The sequence below is a fragment of the Toxotes jaculatrix genome, chromosome 2 (genome assembly GCF_017976425.1).
Source record: "Toxotes jaculatrix isolate fToxJac2 chromosome 2, fToxJac2.pri, whole genome shotgun sequence".
Classification (NCBI taxonomy): Eukaryota; Metazoa; Chordata; class Actinopteri; family Toxotidae; genus Toxotes; species Toxotes jaculatrix.
Window position 1 is genome coordinate 10,248,432 of NC_054395.1, and position 13,488 is coordinate 10,261,919.

General features: G+C 40.9%; 1 protein-coding gene across 1 annotated transcript; it reads right to left on the bottom strand.

Annotated features, from left to right (window-relative positions):
- Positions 1-944: 944 nt before the first annotated feature.
- On the bottom strand, positions 945-12,945 carry fam131c (family with sequence similarity 131 member C). The gene is made up of 6 exons (XM_041059875.1): positions 12,796-12,945; positions 11,118-11,182; positions 8,540-8,624; positions 2,808-3,053; positions 2,432-2,521; positions 945-1,382 (listed from the first exon to the last, which is right to left on the bottom strand). Exons 1-6 carry the CDS (start codon positions 12,824-12,826, stop codon positions 1,111-1,113), a joined length of 789 nt encoding a protein of 262 aa, XP_040915809.1. The 5' UTR covers positions 12,827-12,945; the 3' UTR covers positions 945-1,110.
- Positions 12,946-13,488: the final 543 nt, after the last annotated feature.

Here is a 13,488-nt window from a genome sequence, read left to right on the forward strand (position 1 = left end):
TCTCTAAAATTAAAAACCTATAGATTGACCCAGACATCCAAAACAAACAATAACTTGCAACTTGTCAGAGGGTAACCGAGGGTGACTGACTGTGTCACATTTCCTTCTGACAGCACAGCATATCCAGACACTGCTGTTGCACTGGAGCACTAATAAGGCCTCACATCAGTTGTCTTTTCTGCTGAAGGGTTTTGTTTCATAATGGGTGCCACGCCATCTGCAGCCTTTTGTTCTTTTTTACCCACATCACTTGAATACCATTCAGAGTAGCAATGAGATAACGACAGGGGAAACAGCCACTGTGCACCACACAATACATTCACTTTGTGCAAACTTGTGCTAAAAAGAGCATCATGACAGGCAACATTAACACCTCCAGTCTCCAACCGTCTCTCACTCTCAAACACACAGACGCGCTGACATACATGCAGACATACACACCGACCACATGCATGCTGACACAGTCCTCCTCCCTTTCTGTCTTCGTAGACCCATCTTTCCTCTGAGCCGCTTCCCTTCACCCGTCGCTCTCAAACAGAGTGTGAATAATAGCTAATCATAGTCAGGACTCAGATAATAACGCTTCCTTTACAACAGACCTCTTCTCTGTAGACTCAGATGAGAAATCTCAAAGGAGACACATTTTTAATTTCTTTGGCGACATATGCTCTCTGTAGGTTGGACTTCATGTTATTGTCCCACAACAAAATACATCTGTTCAATACGTCAATGTGAAAGAAAAGGGGATCAAAACAGACCTGGACAGCATTATGTTTTATAACAAGATATTTACACCAGTATCCTTTGACTCTTCACAGTTCAGTTCACATAGAATATGAAAGTGTTCAATGTACATTAAATAAAAAATTAAAATGTAACAGTGGAACTATATACATTCACAAAAGTATATGTCTCAACCAAGAAGAAAATACTATTTGGCTCTTAAACCCTTCCAGACCAACTATTTGAGAAATTTTCTCTTGAGAAATCTCACTGATGTCTTCGGCTATATTTTGTCATTGCTGGTGGTTGAGACTCAAGGGTGATCATCTCAGTGATGATCATTTTGTAAATATCCATCAAGATTTCTGGCTTGTTTTCCCATTAAGCCTAGTTATAAAAAACATCATCCTCGGATAACGAGCTGCTGTCTACGTGTCGGACAGCGGCCTCCGCAGTCACACTGCTTCTGTCCTCGAAGGGATGATCTCGGTCCTGCTGAGTGGTTGACGCTGGGGAAATGGAGTTGGCCGGTGGCAGAGGGACCAGGTTGGCCGCCCTGTTGTTCCCATAAGTCTGGGCGTGGATGCTGTACAAGTGCTGGGGAATGCCGACGCTGCCACCATCCAGCAGGAACTGAGACAAGAAGTGGCTCTGTGCTGCTGAGGAGGGATAATAAAAACAGTATCAGTCAAGCTACACTATAACACTGAAAAATGATTTGAACCACACAAAGGAAAACAGTGACACCTGGGGTGTCTCAGGTTGTAGAGATTTTTGGTAGGGACAAACAACCTATATGGTTGTTCTGGTTGGACTTGCACAAAATGCCATTTCTCTACTGCTGTCTATCTACCTACTGCTCACCATGCACTTTTTTTCTGACATAATCTACTGAAAATCCAATGTAAATGCTGTTTCTGTATGCTCTTCATTATTCTATATACTCTATACATACAACAAGGAGTATGGGTACTCATGATCGTCATGGGATGGTCATGACCAATAGTCATTATTTCTGAGATATCCTTTCAAAATGTTGGTTGTGGAAATTTTTAACCTGTTAGCGATGCTTGATGAAAAGTCATGGCATCATCAAAGTAAACAGCATTCGTTCTCTGGAGACCCTGCATGCGTTTACACAATTTCAGTTTCCTTCAAAGTGTAGTGATTTCATTCTCGGCCAAACTGTTGTTCAAATGGGTCGCCATCCCTGGAGCCATGTCAGAAGGATAGCTAAAAACTGGATTTCAAGAAGCCTGCAAGATGATGTCACTAAACTTGTTCACATCCGTGGGCTAAATAAATAAATTTCACCACGAGACATTCATCTGCTTAAACAGATTCATCTGCTTAAACAGATTCATCTGCTTAAACAGGGCTGCCATCTTAATTAGTGATCTGCTCTGTGATGGCAGGATGCTGAAACCACATCTTTGAGAAATTATATTTGCACAGTGTTGTGAAACAGGAATTAATACTGTTATCTGCCTCATTATTGTTTTCTTTTTTCTTATTTGTCTTATCTCACAATTCTATCACCAACATAAAAGAGGGCTTCAGGGTAAAATAAGGACTTTGATGTTACAGTTCAGTCAAATTCAGAGACTATTTCAGCAGAAATCACTGTGCTCATTATTCACATTCATGGGATGTGCAAACTTTGCAGTACACTACCGTGACACACATGCTGTCCTTTTGTATGACCAACCTTGTATGCTGGTGGAGGGCTGCTCTGTGTTATCGCTCATCGACCACACACTCATGGCCGCCTCAGCCAGTGCAAACTGCTCTGCTACTCCTGTAAAACAAAAGGCAGACAAACACATCTTATGGTACTTTTCTTGGAAGTTGACCCCCTGCTGTTCTTCACCATGTCCACCACCATCACAAATAAAGGGAAATCGAATAAGTGCACTAGATTTGAGTCACTGTCGCGGGATGTCTTAAGGGCTATTGATTTTTGTAGAGGCTCCCTCTGCACAAGGCAATCGAATGAAACCATTGCTCAGAGGGATATGAGCGTCACTTCATCTCCACTGATCACATCTTGTTTTTCTCGAATTAAGTCTATCTGTCTGTCTCACCTGCAGCAAAGCGAGCTTCCTTGATCTCGTCCGTCATTTGGGAGTAGAACTGTTCATCCTCCTGCAGTTCGGCCCCCACCCCCCCCCAGCCTCCTCCTGCTTTACCGCAGGCCCCGCTCCAACCGCCCCCACGTCCGCCAGCCTCGCCGCCTCCACCCCAACCCTTCCACTCAATCAGGTGAGCAACGCGTCCCTGGGCCATTGCTGTCGGCTTGGTGATATGCTCCTTTATCGTGGCCACCAGACCTAAATAAAGTGAGGAGGAGGGATACATCTTGATAAAGTGGATTAGATAAAGGGTGACCTGGCTGTAAAGGTGGGATATACAGTTAGTGTGGCAGCAGAGGAAAAAGGGGAATAATTTAAGGAAAAGGTAAAGTGAAAGGCTGCATGAAATGGTGTACAGTAGGTGAATGAAAGGGAGAGAAGGTCCACAAAAAATGCCACAGCAAGGGACTGTATTACGGAAATGGAAAAATGTGACACACTGAGGGAAAAGAATCATGAGATGGTGATCCTTGAGACAAAATTCCACATTTTTAGCATAATTCAGATTTGGAAGGTGAGCGTTTACTGAATAACCTGAATCATGAAAAGAGGCATATCAGTTGATGCCTTCTGATAAAGACTTTCTCAGAAAACAAACTGGAGAAGATTGAAAATCAGAGTGTAACAGCACCCAAGGTGATTTTGGACAGAATTGCACATTTTGTTTATTACTGACAATATTTCTACTGCAAAGTATGAAGCTGCCCTGAATAAAGTCTAATTTAATAACACTACAACTTAATGAAAAACAATAATTTCCATTTTTACCAATGACTCAAAACAGCTTTGGTCTTTTGGTTTTAAAAATGACACAGCTTTCACTGTATTTTCATTCCCAAGCTGTCTTATTTTGCCCCAGTTCATTTGCCTGAATTTGACCAATGAACGTTTGCACATTAAGTGTTGATTCACCTCAAACTACCGATGTACCCACAGACATTAGCTCCACAAAAAAAACTATCAAAACGTCTGTGATGATCTGACCCTTCAGTGACTCTTTGTTTGGTTCCTTTGTTTATTTGGGTGTTTCCTGTTTTACTTTTAAATTACTCACCTTGTATGTCGGTTGCTGTTCCTGCCCTTGCGTGTTTTCCGCTTCTGTGATCGTCTTCCCCACCCTGATGTGTTTCACCTGTTCCCAATTAGCCCTGTCTCCCTTGTGTTCCCTTCACTCCTTGTCAGGTCTTCCGTTCAGTTCCCCTGGGCTTCCTCCTGCTTCTATTTCATTCCCGTTAATGTTTCGGTTTTTGCTCCTGTTCTACTCCAGTGAGTTTTTCTCTGTGTTCTAGGAAAAACCATCTAGTAGTCTGTGTTTGGGTCTTACCTGCCTTAACCATAACAGTAACTATTTTAAGCTTTAAGCTAACCAAATATTTGCGTCCCAGTCAGTCCCCCCGGCATATTAAGACAAGGGTGTTGTTCACTTGATATGTACTTGTTCAATTAAGTTCTTAAAAACCTAAAAATAAAGATTTTCTCATCTTCATGTTTATCTGTTTCTGTAGTCAGTCAGAGCACTGCCCTCCACTTTAAAAGTCAGTGTCAGCTGATGGAAAAGTCTGTATGCCAGCTGATCTGCTCTTGCTGGTTGGGTTTCTGAAATAGGCTGGTCGTCCTGATATCTGCAGACAGTAGAATCTTCACACTGTTCACTCGACTGCAGTTTCTCTCATACCTCGTTACCAAACACAAAATAAGAGCACAGATCACTGTTCAGAGCTGAATCATCTCGCTCATAGATGTAACTATTAAATACACAGTGGGGGAACAAATGGAGTCACAACAGTCTCGTAAACTGTGGCACATCACAGTTTACTTATTTTTTCTGGCGTCTTAAGTACGTCAAGTCTCATAGTGGTCAAGTCCAAGTAAAATCTCATGTCTTCGTTATTGTGACTTAAGTCTGACTCAGATTCAAGCCTTAAATCTGCAGCATTGTTTGCCCTAAATGGACTCCTGTCTGTTGGCACTATCTTTGTCCTTGTATCTCTACGATAATGTGTTATTCATAACCCTCAGAATCACAGGGCAAAACTACAAAAAAACAATCATTTCTTTTAATCATAAGAGACAAGGGCAAACTGCAAACCTAGGTCCTACTGCAGAACAGGAAAAATAAACGACATAAAAGGCCAAACTAAGGAAAGGTTGAAAAGGTAAAGGTGGAAAAAAAGAACGAGGAATAAAGGTTAAGTTAAGAAATTACAAGAGAAAAAGGCAGAAAAATGTCAAGACCAGGAAGTGAGGAGGACAGGGTAAAGAGCTTGGAGATAAGAAAAACAAGGAACAGAAGTGGGAAGGGAGAGTATTTCAGAGTGAGAAATGGATGCAGTTAAATAAAAGAAGGAAGCCACGAGAGTCAGCAGCCTGGGCTAATTAAAACTGAGAAAAACATCATGACATGTTATTTTCATTTGAGCTCAACAGACTATGTGTTTTGTTATGCACTGTAACACCCACTTCTGTCTCACCCTGCATTCACACTGTGACAACTCTGTTATGAGGCTCCGTTCTGGCTGCTTGTCAATGGCGAGGAGGTTGTGTTGCATCTATTTAGGTTATGTGAACACAGCAGGAAAATCCCATTTGCTTTTCAGATGGGGGTATTTTGGGCTCACTGTCCGCACTGCAGTGTGAAAAAGACCAAATCACATTAGGTTGGCATAACACACACTGCATTACAGTAATATGTTTGTGTTCCAAGAGTGAAGAACTGAGGTTTTTCTGTTGATTCGTAGGTATAGTGCAACTAACAAACAGTATTTAAGGCAGTGCCAGCTCCTGAGGAGGCTGATGCACATTATGTTGTTTGGGAGATTTTGCATGCCAAAGATTTGTGTGGTGAGTAAAACTAAAATGTTGCACAGTTAGATGGTAGAATAAAACCTAAATATGCATTAAAAGTACTGTATGTAACATTCAGGAAACTCCTGTTATTAATTACACCGGTGGCACAGAATATCTGTACACTTTCCTGGGCAAGAAGACATTATTTTCTGTAAATCTGACAAATTTAAAACCGATATTAACTCTCCTTTTAGCTCTATTTTTGGTCTCTAACAACTCACAATGGATATATCTGGCGCTGGATAAATGCTCATCTATATTCACCAGCTAACTTTGTCTGCTACCTGTTGTACCTCAAAACAAGGCTGACAAAAGCAGCAAGACTGAACTAAAGCTGAAACAATGAGTTGAAAGACAGTAAAATGCTCCACAGAGCTGAGGGGAATTTCAGAATCGGGTGATGATTCAGTAGTTGATTTGGTCTCACCACTACAAGCAGCCCCATTCGCATTTCAAAGTCATTTGCTCCATTGTTAGAACATTGATTATTGATTGGTACTTTTCCAACTTTTTGACATATGAAGTTGAATAATTCAAACAAACCTTTAAGAACTGCTCTACTGTGTAATGTCACAACTAAAAAAAATCATATACTTCAGTTTAGATATGTCAAAGGAAACAACAGGGCCAAGAAAATAGAGTCAAATGGTTAAAGGCATCATACATAATGCTACAGTTATGTTAATGAACCCCAAACAGTCTGTTTTAGTAGGGGTGCCTGTGGAGCTCAGGAAACCAAATCATCTGTGAAAAAACACAATGTGTGGAGACTTGCAGCTGTCACACCAGTTTTTTTACAAACAGAACTAAAATGTGAAAGAGCTGAATGTATGTGATGTTATTCTTTTTCAATAGTAGTGCACTTGCTAAACTTTGGTATTATTCACTACCAGAAGTCTGATTGAAACAGAAACCAGCAGGTGAAAATAATCTGATATAGCTGGTGATGACTGTGACAAGTTCAGCTACGGCCAGAATTTCTGAGGCGATGAGCTTGTCAACACATCGTCTGCGTTTCTCTGGTTGCAGTCAGAAATGATTGGATTTCTCAGACTTGTTTATCATGTTGCTATAGTAAAGCGGGGGTTACAAGTTTAATAAAATGACCAGAGGCGGTCAGGAATAAGTCAGCTTATAAAAACAGAGATATATTACATTTTGGGCAGCATGGTTTCCTGCTGTTTGTTGCGAGGTAGTAGCTGTATCTGGCTCTTTGTTATTTACCAAGTAATGTGGGAAATAATTCTAGAAAACCACATTTAAGCACATCTCAAAATTAGTAAAATTTATAAGTATTGTTTTCCAGTTAATAAATGACAAGTGTTGATTTAAAGCAGTGGCAGATGGAAACAATAAAAAGAACCAAAGGCGATCAAAGCTGTAGTGGTGACTATGGTGTGGAAGCACTCTGCCATCTAATGAGCTAAACCCAAATGCAACATATGCATATTTTTGGAGTCTGATTGCTCAGCCGGTCCGTCTCTCTCCAAAAGAAGATTATCTCAACAACTACTGAGTAGATTATCACTAAATTTACTGTCAATATTAATGCCCCTCAGAGTATTAATGCTAATATTTTTGGTGATTCTCTGAAATCTCCTCTAATACCACCATCAGGCCAAATTCTATATTTGTACATGGGGGATATCATAATCTAATTGCCCTGATATTTAATGGGAACCTTCATGCTCCCCAGGGGATGAACATTTTCATTTTAACTCCATGAACTTTCCCTTGAACTTTACATGCAAATATCTCATAATCTAACTGGGTCTCCATGAACTTTGCTAAGCATATTCATACTTTAATAACCATAAACCCGTTTGATTTATGACTAGTGTTATTTCCCTGTAACATAACTCTGTATGTTTAGTCCTGCTACCATGCTGTAAGAATAACAAAATGGTCAGTAATTGAATCTTGCTTGTTTGGTCCAACACTGTTGAATTTCTGGAAAATAATGAACATCTCAGTTTATAGGAGCCACTACCAGGGCTTTAGCCATTTACTGTCAATAAAATCACATCAGCCTGATTTATCTTCAACACACAATCATACAAGAAGAATAAAATCAGAAATGTGCGTATGATTGTATTTGTTTAATATTTAAGTTTGCACAGTGTGATCTGATTTGAGCAGTTAGGTTGTCAGCTGCACTTTGTGACTGCTGAAATCTATAGAACTTTTCTCCGCCGACGTCAGTCATGACTGACAAGTGATTAAGTCTGAGTAAATGTTAAAAAGCTTTTTCATTTTTTTGCTGGACCGAATCTGTCACTCCCAAAGCAGGTGTCAGCCTCTCAGCCGTCTGCCTGAATGTCTGTATTTGTGTAACATATTCATGAGGTTTTCATGGCCTTCATAATTATACTGTCAGCGTAATAAAGGAGCTTTCACAGGGAAAAGTTCAGCAAGGCATAACACATTAACTCAGATAATTAACCTCCCGCAGAGAGAGGGAAGCAGTTGAGATGAGGCAGACAGACACAGGATGGGGAAAAGAAGATGAAAAAAGAGTAGGAGGCACCAATATGAAGAGAGGAGGAAGCTGGAGTCGTAGATGGAGAAGAAAATAAATGGAAAAAAGAAATGTGTGTGTACTTGTACCTGATTGTTTACTTATGTCTGCCTGGGTATATTTCTGTTATAGCACATGTGTGTGTGAGAGAGAGAGGGCATAAGGGAAGAGGGAAATTATATTACCAGCCTCCCATGGTTTCTAATTCAATTCCCCAGCTTGCTTTTTTCCCAGTCTCATATGTTTGATTCATAATAAAACACAACAAGAACTAAGCCTATTTATGTTTCTGTGTATATATTTGTGTGTCCAATCTCACCCATCAAAGAGGACGTGGCCAGCTCGCCGATGTCATAGCCGTTGGTTTTATCTGGCACATTTCCATTGGAGGGATTCTGACCACCCTATGATGAGCAAGAAGAAGGAGAATATCACTGATACAAGGTGAACAAGGTGGCAACTGAGAAAATAGCTTTATTACCAGCCGCAACAGTGGGGCTGGTATTGTTATCACCTTGCAAGTCTGCGTGTATGTATGTGTGCCATCTTGGCAGAATGTGATCCTGGAGAGACCTACTGTGGCAGGAACTACCACAGAGGAGCTTTTGAGTACTTTAGCAGGTGTTTTATATGTCTGTCTGCGGACAGATGTTGTTACCACAACAGCATCACATCTGTGCAAGATACACTTACGAAACATTACACGTGAGTAGATGAGATCAAAATGAAGGCCAAGTCTGAAGATGGGTCTGGGGTGAGCCATAAATACTGAGTACCCATGTCATAATGTAGTAATGACAGTGTCTCAGCTGATGTGATCCCATCACAAGATGGTCTCTAGTTTTAGCTTGTTGACACGGCATTCATGACATTTTCTATGGGTTTTAAATGGGTTTTAAATGGGTTTCATGCCCAAAAGGGATGTCTCATTCTCAGAGAAGAGCAGCTTTTGAACCATATAAATTACCAGAGTTTTAAGGTTTCAACTGACAAAAATAGCACGAACACACATATAGTGTACATACAACACACATGCACACACAAGAACATTGCATACATCCTCCTCTGGCAGTCTTATGTGTTATGGCTCAATCAACAAATTTTCCACTTTTTTTCTTTTAAGGAAAATGGTGATAATGACAATAACAGCCAGCATTTGTGGAAATCCTGTGGCATTCACACCCAGTCTGAAGGAGCTGCGATAAAAGGAAGGTATTTTAAACTCCAACCCGTATGGTGTTTATACCCAAGTAGCTGCTATCATAATGGAAAGAGAAACTGCACTTCAAATAGATTTCTTGGTTTAGTATTCTTGTCCTGACAGAGTGAAACCTTCAAGCTTTTTCAAAGAGGGTGCGAATGAAATGGGATTTCTAATAAGTGCGAGCTTGCAGATCAGTGCATTGTTCCATTTCAAACTGCTAGTGACCACGCCACATTAACTTTTACAGACAATACAATTCTGCATAAAAGTCACTTCAATGTAAAAATGACCAAAGTGGGAAAACCTTGGGCAAATTAGTGGTGTTTCTGTTTTTCACATCAAATAACTGCTGCCTCACTGCCAGACGTGTGGTCACCGCAAAACCAAGGACATCATTTGAATTCCTTGGTCTTTCCATCTTTTTTACCAAACAAAATTAATTATTCTTTCACACAATTGTGTTATTGGTGTAATTGAATCTACAAAAGTATGATTAAATCATCATTGTAAAACATTGTTTGGCAGATTTTATGTGTATTTTAATTTGTAATGCCATGAAAAGCCGCTTACATTGGCAGATGAAAAGGTTATAAAATGACTGGGTGTGAATAGAAAAAATAAACTTGGGATGAAAAAGAGTATGCTCCAGATGGTCAAACAAATCCTACTTTAGTAGCTTTAGTAAAGTCAGACGTCTCCTTCACCACCACCCATATCCATTATGCGTATCCACTGTGCTTGGTCGAGGAATCGAACCGGCGACCCTCCAATCTCCAAAGTCCAAAGCTGCTTAACTTGCTGCGCCACGGCCGCCCCCTTTCCTCTACTTACACTAAAGAATTTGATACATGTGGTTGTATACAGTGGAGTCCCCTCAAGTCCCCTCACTGTACATTTAACCAGTTTCTGAAGTAATATGCTAATGTGAAGGCTAACCTTCAGCTACATGACATTAGCCTGTAAAAATACTACTACTGTAAAAATACAAGTAACAAAACTAATAGTTTACTTACTTCCTGCTTTACTTCCTTTAATATATTTTAAAATATGTTTGTGCTGGAGACATTCATTTAATAGCGGATGTTATATAGAAAAAGCTTCTAGTTTATCAATCATCTTGGTTTAAGCAGGAAATTAGAAAGCAGGAAATTCGCCGCAGAAGCCTGAGTGTGCGATTGAGCCTGGATGAGGCTGAACGTTATGTGTGAGAGAGATTAACCATGAAATGGAGCCACTCTTCCTGTCTACAGCTACACTTATCTCACTGAGCTGTAAACAGAACATAGGCAGATAATTAGCTAAATTACAAGCTAATTCCAAGCCATGCTGTTTGTGTTAAAAGAACTCCAGATCATATTGAAGTGATACAGTAATGTGGGCTATTTAAAATCTTCATTAAATTTCACTTTTTTTCAGGCACCAGAGCTGTGTGCCAGCTAACACTGAAAGGGTCATTTCACCCAAAATCGCAGAAAAACTTATTTTTACACTCCAATGGTAGTATGAATGCAAATCGTTTAGTTTTTGTTTTCCCAGATTTTGAGAAAATTTCAACATTAGCTCCAGTGAAAGCTGTTATCCGGTGAACGGACACCATAAAAGCCAATAGGTGTTTTCAGTCTACATATGGGATTTAGACACACTGAAAACGCCAATATCAGGCCATAACCAACAAGGAAAAGTTTTTACTAACCTTGACAGTGGATGCCTGACCCTCCTCGGTCTGGTCCTGCAGTGCTGTCATGGGAAGGTGGAGCTCTGTAGGGAATCACACACATACCAAACACATTTCTTAGATTCATAGTCCATATGTGTGTTTCAAGGCAGGGGTCATGTTCTTTAAAGTCAAAATCCAGTTCTCTCAAATGTCCAAGGGTCAAGTGGGGCTCATATATAAAAGATGAGAGAGAGAGAGAGAGAGCACTGAATCCTCATAGTCATTTAACCAGATCATCTCTGTATATTTAACTTTTCCCTGGCCCACACTCTGCCTGTTTGTTTTATAATTGACGGTGATGAGGTTTATGTGAATGAGAAGAGGAAATGAAGTGTGGGTCAGTGCGATGGAGAATTAACATCATTAGAAAGGTCACTGGATACACACATGCACACAATAATACAAACACACTTGGGGTATCCCTTGGGAGAGACCTTCTATTTACTTAAGTCATTGTCGCCACCACATACAAACACATGCACGCGTGTGCGCACACACATACATACACACATTTACACACACTGCTGCACAGGGCTGTATCTGGTCTCTGGTCTCATCAGATCCTATTAGTATGTCAAGAAACCCTGTCATGATTCCTAAACCAATCCTCTGTCCCTGTGGGGTTAAATCCCACCCTGACTCAGTCACACTCACACACATATACACACATCTCTTATCTGTGTGTGTAGAGCCTCACAGCTGCCTTCCTTCTTTCTTCCCAGCTTGAAAGCGCTGCTCTCAATACCCTACACCTTGTTAAAAGGGACCCTTCCTGAACAAAAGCAGGCTTTGTCTCACAAAATATTTTCAGACTGCATCACAGATTAAGGCTGAAGAATGTGATGTGATGTTAAATGTTGTGAACTGATAAAAAAGCAAACAAACAAAGACTGTTGTTTGGAGGTATTACAGAAAGCTGGTACACCTGAGCTTTTTATTTTATTTGATCTTTTGTTTTGACAGCACAGATTTGTACTTGTGTTCTTCCTTAAAGAGGCCCTGCTGCCAGCTGAGGCACTGCTATTTTATCCAGGCAGCTTTTGAGATGCAACAAACACTACCTTATTTTCACCCAAACAAGTGACAGAAAGCAAATATGAGAGAGAAAATTGCAACTCAAGTCACATCTTCAAGTCACGACAAGTTGGAGATGAGCTTTGGATGGAGCTGTCATATCCTAAAGCCACAGTTGTCCTCCGCTGATCCTCACAATCCCTCTCATGAACCTTCCGCCCCCGAGTCTTGTTTCTAAAGCAATCTCCACGGATTCACTCGAATAAGTTTTCAAATGAATGCCTTCATGACTGAATCTGTGCTGCCCATCAGTTTCATTCTAATTATTCCTATGCTGGATACGCATCACAAACTCGCCTATTGGACCACAAATCTGTTTCAGGTGGCTTTACCCTTCATCTCTCCTGTCGACACCTCAGGGACATCAGTCAGTTCTCCCTGCATTCAGCCACAGGATGAAATGATCAAACATTCACTGTGATTTTCTAGATTTTCACACACTCGACAATCCCTTGAAAGCATGATGTAACTTTATGAAACAGTTGTGCTCCTCAGTTGTTTGTTGGCTCCTGTCAGCAGCACCTGCAGGTTGATCCAAGCCTCCAAACAGACACACAAACAGGTGGACTCAGACACTGACCTTTGTGACCTTTGCAGAGGCAGGCACCCATGGTCTCAGGACAGTCGGGCGGTTATCTGTTCACCATGGTGGCTTGAAGATGAGGAGGATGAGCGGCGCAAAGTAGAAGGGAAGAAGGGGAGGGGAAAAAAAGAGTAAAGGTAGCAGTTATAGCAGAAGTATCAGTCAGTGGAGGAGCAGAGAGAAGTGAGGAATGGAGGGAGGGGAAAAGTAAGAGTGGATGCCAGATGAGCTGTAGGCTGATGCATTGGCTGACTTCTCTGAATAGGAGGAGAGAGGTGAGAGAGCGACACAGACAAAGTGTGGGGAGGGGGGGAGAGAGAGAGAGAGAGAGAGAGAGAGAGAACGGGGAGAAACCATGAATGCCTGTTTGCAGACGATTTTGAATCCCCTCCCCTCTATTTCTTCTTTTCTCCTCCCACTCTATTCCTTTTCTCCATACAACTGTACATAGGAGACTCATTGTGAATGGAGGGCTTATTGGTGGACCTGTATGTGCAAAATGTGAAATCTGTTCCAGTTAATGCAAACAGTCCAAGACCTCGCTCTACAGTACACAACAATATCTACTTGCCACTGCTATGCACAGTGTATTACTGGGCAATATCATTAACATTCATTGGAAGCAATGTTTCAGTTGTCTAATATTGAATGTTTAAGTCTCAGACATTATCTATCTATCTATCTATCTAC